The sequence below is a fragment of the Crocuta crocuta genome, unplaced genomic scaffold (assembly GCF_008692635.1).
Source record: "Crocuta crocuta isolate KB4526 unplaced genomic scaffold, BGI_CrCroc_1.0 scaffold113, whole genome shotgun sequence".
NCBI classification, from domain to species: domain Eukaryota; kingdom Metazoa; phylum Chordata; class Mammalia; order Carnivora; family Hyaenidae; genus Crocuta; species Crocuta crocuta.
Window position 1 is genome coordinate 15,247,534 of NW_027530368.1, and position 9,273 is coordinate 15,256,806.

At 38.4% G+C, this 9,273-nt stretch overlaps 1 protein-coding gene across 4 annotated transcripts in view; it reads left to right on the forward strand.

The window, feature by feature from the left end:
- The first annotated feature begins 1,158 nt into the window (after window positions 1-1,158).
- FANCL (FA complementation group L) overlaps window positions 1,159-9,273 on the forward strand; it is a 92,944-nt gene continuing 84,829 nt past the window's right edge. For all 4 annotated transcript variants that reach the window (XM_077766487.1, XM_077766488.1, XM_077766489.1 and 1 more), the window contains exon 1: window positions 1,159-1,291. In XM_077766487.1, the coding sequence (XP_077622613.1) occupies window positions 1,196-1,291 (96 nt within the window). In that variant the 5' untranslated portion in view covers window positions 1,159-1,195. The remainder of the gene's footprint in view (window positions 1,292-9,273) is intronic.

Consider the following 9,273-nt stretch of genomic DNA (forward strand, 5'->3'; position numbering starts at 1 on the left):
ATCTGAGATAGAGGGGTGAAAATTTGTGTTTCCCAGGTAATACTGATGCTGATGGTTCTAGAACACATTTTCAGAATTACTGCTTTAGTTTAATTTATACCTAACCACCAGTGCTGTATTCTTGTTTTTCCCTAAGTATCCAGAATATGGTGATAATTGTTGTGAAACTTTAAGAATCCTCAGGAAGTCAATTTCCATTTTGAGGGCAATAAAGATGGGAGGGAGTATATCTTAGTCATCTTTACATGGCCTTTGGCATATTACCATGATGTTTTGCAAATACTAGGGTTCAAAAATACAATGTATTGAATACTGATTGTGATATCAAACAATTTTGTGGTAAATAGTAATAAGCTTCTTATTTAATCAACCCTCAGTAAAAGGAAATGATAATCTCTGTTCCTGAGTTAAAAAATGTATAGAAAGGGTTATCAAAGAAAAATTAACTTAGACTCATCAAGTTTATCAGCAATCTTTCCTCATGTTTTACTTTTAGACACTTGTGAATGCAGTGCACCAAAGCCAAGTAGGTGTTGACTCGTATCTGGAGATAAGTGTGTATACACACACACATACACACATGCAATTGTGCACTTCTCAAATAGTATCTGACTAAACTTGGTAAACCATAGAATTACAATGTTGCATATGATATACTGAATGGGTAATGCATACAAAATAATACATTTTTTCTGTATGCTGAAGGCATAAAGAAGGCCCTGTAGAACAGGTTAACAGACTGATTACAGTGAAGAAGGCTAGTTGAAGCAGGTTCAGGGTAAAGGAAATACAATACCCAGGCTGTACAAATCATCTGACGCGGGAAGAAATGCAACTCCACAGAGTTGCCGTAGTCTTTCAGTAAAATCAAACACAGTTACCAGAAGGGTTATTTGGGACGATCAAGGCTGGAATGATCTTGTTCAATTACATTTGTGAATCTGAGAACAGTCTTCCCTCCTGCCCCCTATTGGGGCCAATGCTGCCTCCCGCTGAGCATCTCCTGTGGCTGGGCCTGAGTCCAGCTGCCCGGATTAGCGCAAGATCTTCCATTTCCCCTCGCGCGGAATCTTCGAGGCTTTTTCCCGCCAAAGCCCAAGCTTCCGCCCCTCGGCGCCCAGGGCTCTGGCGCGACTGCGCATGTGCGGAGCCCGGCGAGCGGAGAAACCCCCGGCGGCTGCACGAACGGCGAACTATGGCGGAGATGGAAGCGAGCCTGTTGCGCCAGTGCCCGCTGCTTCTGCCTCAGAACCGGGCGAAAACCGTGTACGAAGGATTCATTTCGGTTCAGGTACCCGCCCGCTTGTTGCTCGCTCGCTAGTTGGGCCCCTCTCTCGCGCGGCGCAGCTCCGCCCCTGGAAGTCAGTTACGGGAGCCGTTAGCGGCAGGACCAGTGGGGGTCGAGGAGGGCGGCGCGGGACCGCTCCTCGGGGTCTAGAGGTCTGGGGGTGGCCGCTGTTGCTGGCAACCGGCCCCCCCTACCGCGTCGGGGCCTGGGACGGGGTCGCAGTCAGGGGCTTGGCCAGGGGGCACCGCGCGCGCCTGGAGCGGGGGGCGGGGTGGAGGGCCACGCCCCCTCGCTCCGCTTCCTGACTTTCTGTCTGTCCCACCTTTTAACTCTGTGGAGTTTTTTGTTTTGTTTTGTTTTTCTGCAAATTTTTGCCTACCTCGATTCCACCACCATCCCCTCTCTCCAAGCCCCACGAAGGCTGGTGCCCGTTCACAAGAAAATCCGTTCTAATTATGTTCGTTTTCCAGACCATAATATAAATATGTACTTTTTTTTTTTGAGGAAAACCTCCGTTTGGCTCTGAGCTAAGTCGTGTGTATCTGAACACATCCATCCGATATTTTGTACGGAATCTTGACAACAGAATTACTTTTCCTGAGTGCGAGAGGCTTCTCTTGCGGAGTTTATTGCACATAGTAACACACGTGTACATCTTGAAGTTTACAGAGCGCTTTCTAAGTACGTGATTTCACTAATGCTCAGCCCCTTGAGGCAGAATAAAAAAAAAAATCATTCTCTCTTCGTAGTTGAGCAAATCAAGGCATGGGCAGGTGGAGAGGTTAAGTTACTTGCCCGTGATCCCCAGAATGTCTGAAAGCCAGGCTTTGTGATTCCACCCCTGGATTTTGCTCCTCTGTGTTGCACCCAGATCCCTTAGGGTAGAATTTTGAGTATAGATTTTCGCTCCCTGACCTTTATACTCAACATGATATCGCCTCCTTGCGCGCGCGCGCACACACACACACATACACATATATATGTTTTAATCTTTTAAAATTAATGGATTCAGTCTAAGGAAAAACTGGTGAAACCAGACACACACACACACAAAAACCATGACCTGCAACATTTTAAAAAAGTTTTTAAAGTTTATTGAGAGAGGGAGAGTAAGAGAGATGGAGCACGAACGGGGGAAGGAGAGAGAGAGAGAGAGAGAGGGAAAGAAAATCTCAAGCAGGCTCCAGGCTTTCAGCACAAAGCCTGATGTGCAGCTCTGAATTCATCAACAGTGAGATCATGACCTGAGCTGAAATCAAGAGTCATGCTTAAGTGACTGATGCTTAACTAGGCAGTGGGCCCTAACCACCTGCACAACTTAAAGTATGGGTCATGAATAGGTTAAATTATCAGCGGTACCTTCTAGCTGTAAAATTTAACAAGTGACTGACTAACCAGAAGATTTGATTTGCTCTGCAAAATAAGGGGAAATTCCTGAAGAGGAAAGAAACAAAGTGGTCTTATTTAAACAACATTGAAGGAGAACTGTATTTGCTGGGAAAATAGGTTTGAGTCTTAGGCAAGATTATTTGAACTCAGTTTTATAGAAAAGCAAATTATGCAATTTTGTCATAATAATAAATTTAAAATTTAGTGATTAACCAGATAATTTGGAAAAAAGTATCATGATGAATAAAAATTTCTATTTTCAGAATTATTTTTATTTTCTGAAAGGAAAATGAATAATTGCATTGCCCCACCTTACCTTGATTAACGCTCCATTCAACGATTTTCATCAAAACAGACATTGCCAGTATTAAATTAATGGGATGGAGGTAAAATTTAACTCTTAATTATAGTCATTAAGAGAATCGTTTCACCTTTCAAAAATGAGTATTGGGTATTTGAAAACTTCATAATTTATTTAACTTTAAAGAGAAGCATATTTCATGTTTTTTTTTTAGTTATAAATGACATGCAACATATTTCAGGTGTACAACATAATGATTCAGTATACGTATGTATTGTGAAATTATCACAGTTCAGTCTAGCTGTTCATCCGATTTGCCATGTGTAGCTGTAGAATTTTTTTGCTGTGATGGGAACTTTTAAGATTAGTCTCTTAGCAGCTTTCAGATACACAATAGTATTAACTCTGGTTGCCATGCTGTACGTTACATCCCCTTAACTTATTTATTTTAGGACTGGGTGTTTGTGCCTAGAAGATAGACAGTCTTTACCTGCCATTTCCCCACCAGCACACATACTTTTTGAAGATCAGGGCCATATCCTGGAATTACCATGTGTTTTGAAGTTTACGCAAAGCTTACATTTATCTCTCAAAAATAATGAGTGAGTGCCCAAATTTACTTGCTAAAGGAAACTTTTACCCACCCCTCAGAATATTGAGTGTATAACTAATCAAAATACACTGTGGTTACGGGAAGGTTAGAGAGGGAGACATATGGATATTTTCATTTTCCTTCAAATTCATGGGTATCATCACAAAGTAGAGGTTGAATTTCATTATTATTTCGGGAGTAAAGGTAGTTCATTTTTCCGTTCTGCAGTTGGAAGTATCGGTCTTGAATGACTTAGGTGAAACCATGATTCAGTTTCAGACAACATTTAGAACAACTGAAGAGATCTTAAATTACGTTTTTATCAGGAACCATGTTTCCCGCCTTTTAGGCACTTTGAGGAAAGTACTTTGTGTTAAATGTGTTGTCTACTAAAGCCTCTTAGAAAATGGGTAAACATCAGAGTTGAGATTAGATGAAATTTGCCTGTGACTTTGCTGTTGCTACCATTCTGATTGATACCTGCCTTAAGCAGCGTCTTAACCTAAACAACCTAATTTAACGTTATTTTGTTAGGTGGAGCTGATTTTTGTCTAAAAATGTGTGTCTTTTATACAATTTCAAACTTACAATAACAAGCATGTATGAAGATTACCTAGATTCACCATTTTACTTTTGCCCCATTTGATTTATTATTTCTGAGTATGTATGTGGATGGGTATATATACATTATTTTTCTGAACAGTTTGAGATTAGGTTGTAGACATAGTGCCTCTTTATTCTTAAATATTTCAGCATATATTTCATGAGAACAAGGGTACACTTATATAAACCCACAGTAACTATGGTTACTGGAAATTTAATCAGGATGTAATGCCATTATCTGGACTCCAAATTCAAATTTTGTTGATTTTGCAATTACATATTCTGTAGCCCTTTCCAGCCTCCTGAAAGATCTCACATTACATTTAGTTGACATACCTCTTTAATCTGGAATGGTTCCATGGTCCCTTTGCTTTTAACAAACTTGATAATTTTTTTTAAAGTTTATTTATTTGCTTTGAAAGAGACAAAGACCATGTCAGTCAGGGAGGGGTAGAGGGGGGGAAGGGGAGAGAGAGAGAGAATCCCAAGCAGGCTCCACACTGTCAGTGCAGAGTCTGATGCGGGCTAGAACCCACCAAACCATGAGTGAGATCATAACTTGAGCTGAAACCAAGGGTCCGGCGCTTAACTGACTGAGCCACCCAGATGCCCCACACTTGATATTAAGAATACAGTTTGGTTATTAGGCAGAATGTCTCTCAGTTTGGGTTTGACTGATGTTTCTTTATCATTAGATTTAGATCATGTAACTTTGGCAGAGATGACATAGAATGTTGTGTCGGTTTCAGGGCACGTGAAGTCAGCAGGTCTCCTTGGTGATGTTACCTCTAATCACCTGTGATTAGATGGCTTGTGCCAGGTTTTCATTTTGTAATTCAGAAGTACTTCTAGAGAGCTACTCTGAGGCCTCAAACATGCAGGTACACACACCAGCTTTAGCATCTCTTGACTCTTGAATGAACCAGTTAGTTTTGTGGTGGTTGCCAAATAAATGATGATTTCGTTTTCTTTTTTAAAGTTTATTTCTTTTGAGAGAGAAAGACAGTGTGTGCATGAGTGAGGGAGGGTCAGAGAGAGAGAGAGAAGGAATCCTAGGCAGTCTGTGCACTGTCAGCACAGAGCCAGATGCAGGGCTCGAACCCATGAACCTTGAGATCATGACCTGAGCTGAAATCAGGAGTGATGCTCAGTCAGCCACCTAGGTGCTGCACCAAATGATGATTTTTTTTAACTTCACTAGTTTTTCTTTATTGTCATTTTGTTGTAAGGAGTAGCTTTCTCTTTTTCCCCACTTTTATCAGAAGGGACTGTTGGTTTTAAAAATAATTTGTTTAATGGATTATAATCATTACTTTCATTATTTGGTTGTGAGAGCGCATTTGTATTGATACAAGTTTTTATGGCTCTGTATTTTCCTCTTACTGTTTTTATAGTACTTCGTATATGCTGACTTGCAGTGTTTCTTCTTCATCATGTTTTAGTACTCAAGTTTACTTTGTAGATCCCTTGTACCTAGGAGTTATTTCATAGAAAAGTAAAACATTTTCTCAAGTCTTTTTTTGATTTTTTAATTTTGTTATTTCAGGTTCTTTTGTGATTAGGTAATGTTTGTAAAAATTATAGTGTGTGAAACTTACTGATCCTTTGTATGTGTATGTGTGTATGAGAATAAACCCTGTGATTTAAAGAAGATATTTTCTCTATTATTAGGTTGTTCCTTTTTTTTTTTTGAGTGAGCTTTGGCAGTTTGTGTCCTTTTCCTTTAGACTTTCGAATTTGTTGGCTTAAATGTTATTTTATAATATTCCATTATTATCCTTTTAGTGAATCTTTTTAGGGTCTATAATGATGTTCCCTATATTGATTATCTTTTGCTGCCTAACTACCTATCCCAAGTCTTCGTGGCTTAGAACAAGATTTATTATCACATATGCTGTGGATCAGGAATTTGAAGGTTACTTGGGTAGATGGTTCTCGATCAGTGTTTCTCATGAACTTGAAGTGAAGATGTCAGCCAGTTTGCCAGTTCTCTTAAGGTTTGACTAGAGCTGAAAGACTTGCTTCCAAGATAGCTCATTCACATGGCTATTGATCGGAATCCTCTGTTTTCTGCTGCTCTTGACTGGAGGCCTCAGTTCCTTACTGCATAGATCTCCATAGTGTCCTCAGAACATGGCAGCTAGCTTCCCCTGGGTGCTGCAGCAGAGATCAAGCAGAATGCTGCATAGTACCTTTTCCCCCCTGGCCTCGGAAGGTAACGCATACTTCTACTTTATTCAGTTTTTTAGAAGCAAGTCTTAAATCTAGTCCATATTCAAAAGGAAAGAAATGAGGTACCGTCTCTTAAAAGCAGAAATAACTGGATAGAGGCTTATAAATTTTCTTGATCTTGGGGCACCTGGGTAGCTCACTTGGTTAAACATCCGACTCTTAATTTTGGGTCTGATTCTTGATTTCGACTCAGGTCATGACCTGACGGTTTGTGGGTTCAAGCCCTGCATCCAGTGGGCTCTGCACTGACCATGCAGAGCCTGCTTCTGATTCATTCTCTCTCAATCTCTCCCTCCCTTCCCCAACTTTCTTGCATACTCTCCCAAAATAAACTTAAAAAAAAAACCAAACTTTATTGTTCCTTTCAAAGAACTTACTTTTGATTTTTACTGATTTTTCTTATCTTTGTGCTTGTGTTTTATTGCTTTCTATTAAGTTTCCCAGTTTTGTCAAGTGGGAGGTTAGCTTAATAATGAGAACTTTTTTGTTTTATAATATAGATGTTAAGTACTGTAAATTTTTCTTCAGATGCTACTTTAGCTGTGTAAGACACACTTTTGTATGTTGTATTTTCATTTTCATTTTTCCAGTTCAGAATACTTATTTNGGGAGGGCCAGAGAGAGAGAGAGAGAGAGAGAGAGAGAGAAGGAATCCTAGGCAGTCTGTGCACTGTCAGCACAGAGCCAGATGCAGGGCTCGAACCCATGAACCTTGAGATCATGACCTGAGCTGAAATCAGGAGTGATGCTCAGTCAGCCACCTAGGTGCTGCACCAAATGATGATTTTTTTTNTTATTTCTTTTTTGTTGTATAGGTTACTTAGAAGAACAGTACATCCTTCTAAATATTTGAGGATTTTCCAGATCTCTTTTTGATACTGATTTATAATTTAGTTCCATATTGGTCACAACATAATTTGTATGATTTAAATTCTTTTAAATATTTTGGGACTTATTTTATGGCATAGACTATGGCCTGTATGGGTAAATGTTGTGTCTATACTTGAATGTGCATTCTGCCGCTCTTGCATGGATTATTCTGTAACGTCAGGTATAGTTGGTTCATAATGCTTTTTGAGTTTTTATATGGTCACTGAATTTCCATCTGCTTGTTTTATTAATGAAAGAGAGTATTGAAATCTCCTACTATAATTATCGATCAATTTCTACATTGATTTTCAGTTTTTGCTTTATTTATTTTGAAGTTCTTTTATTAGGTACATAAACTTTTAGGATTGTTAAGCACTCTTGAACTGATTTTTTTCTTTTCTTTTTTTTTTATTGACAGTGAAATGACCCTTTTTATATGTGGTAATCTTTGCCTTAGAATCTCTGTTTTTTTATATTAGTATAGTGACTCTAGCTTTCTTTTGATCAGTGTTGACTTTTTCCATTCTTTATTTTATACCTGTTTGTGCCATTATATTTAAATGGGATTTCTTTTGGACCTTGCTTTTTCATGTAATCTAAGAATCACTGCTTTTTACTTGAATGTGTTTAGACCATTTACATTTTTTTTAAATGTTTATTTACTTATTTTGAGAGAGAGGGAGAGTCCCAAGCAGACTCTGCACTGTTGGCACAGAGCTTGAAGCACAGCTTGACCTAACGAAATGGGGTTCATGACCGTGAGATCATGACCTGAGCTAAAAATCAAGAGTTGGAAGCTTAACTGACTGAGCCACCCAGGTGCCCCTAGACCATTTGCATTTAATGTAATTACTGATATGGTTGGGTTTAAATCTATCTTGCTACTTGTTTTCTATTTGTTTAGTGTGTTTCCTTGTTATCCTTTTCCTATTTTTCTGAATTTTGTAATAGATTATACAGTATAATTAAATTTTACCTCCTCTTTCAGCTTATTAGCTTTTTTTCCTCATTGATTTATTGCTTTAGGATTTAAGTATACATCTTAAGCTTGTTATGATTTAACTTAAAGTAGTAGTAGGTTTCTGTTTTATATGCACTATTGGTTTATTAACTATATCATTTTTGTCTCTTTTTTAGCTAGGGTTTACAGTATGCATCTTTAATTTATCATAATCTACTTACAGTGTACCACTTCTAGTATAAAAATCTTACAACGTATTCTTTCTCGTCACTTGGCTTTTGTGCTCTTGTCATAGGTTTTATTTCTTTTTATCTTGTAATCCTCCCAATACACTGTTATTTTCTTTTAAACAATTCTTTTTAACCATTTTCTTCTTTTATTAGAAGACTTTTAGTTTCTAAGGACAGTTTTAGAGTCACAGAAAAATTGAGCAGTTGGTACAGGGAGTTCGCATATACTATTACCTTCTCCACACAAGTAGGTTGATCTACACAAGTGGGTAGATTTGTTAACATCTTATATTAGTGTGGTACATTTGTTAAAATTTATGAACCAGTGTTGGTATGTAATTATTAACTCAAACCCATACTTTATTCAGATGTCCTTAGTTTTTACCTAATGTCTTTTTTTCTATTCCAGGATTCCATCCAAGATACCATGTTATTGTATCTCTTAAGCCTTCTCTTACCTGTGACGGTGTCTCAGACTTTCTTGGCTTTTGATAACTTTGACTCCTTTATGATTATGAGCTGATTTATTGAGAAGCACTAGTCAAGTATATTATAAGATACTAGTGTACTGGAACTTGTCTAATGTTTTTCTCATGGTCAGATTGGGGTTATTGGTTTTTGAGAAGTGTATTGTAGAGTTTAAGCACCTTTTCATGACATATAAAGGGAGCATATTGTCAGTTTGACTTACCACTATTGATGTTGACCTTGGCTGAAATGCTGTTTTTTGGGTTTCTCTACTACAGAGTTAACTCTTCTCTCCTTTTCTCTACTGTACTCTTTGGAAGGAAATCTCTTTGAGTAGCC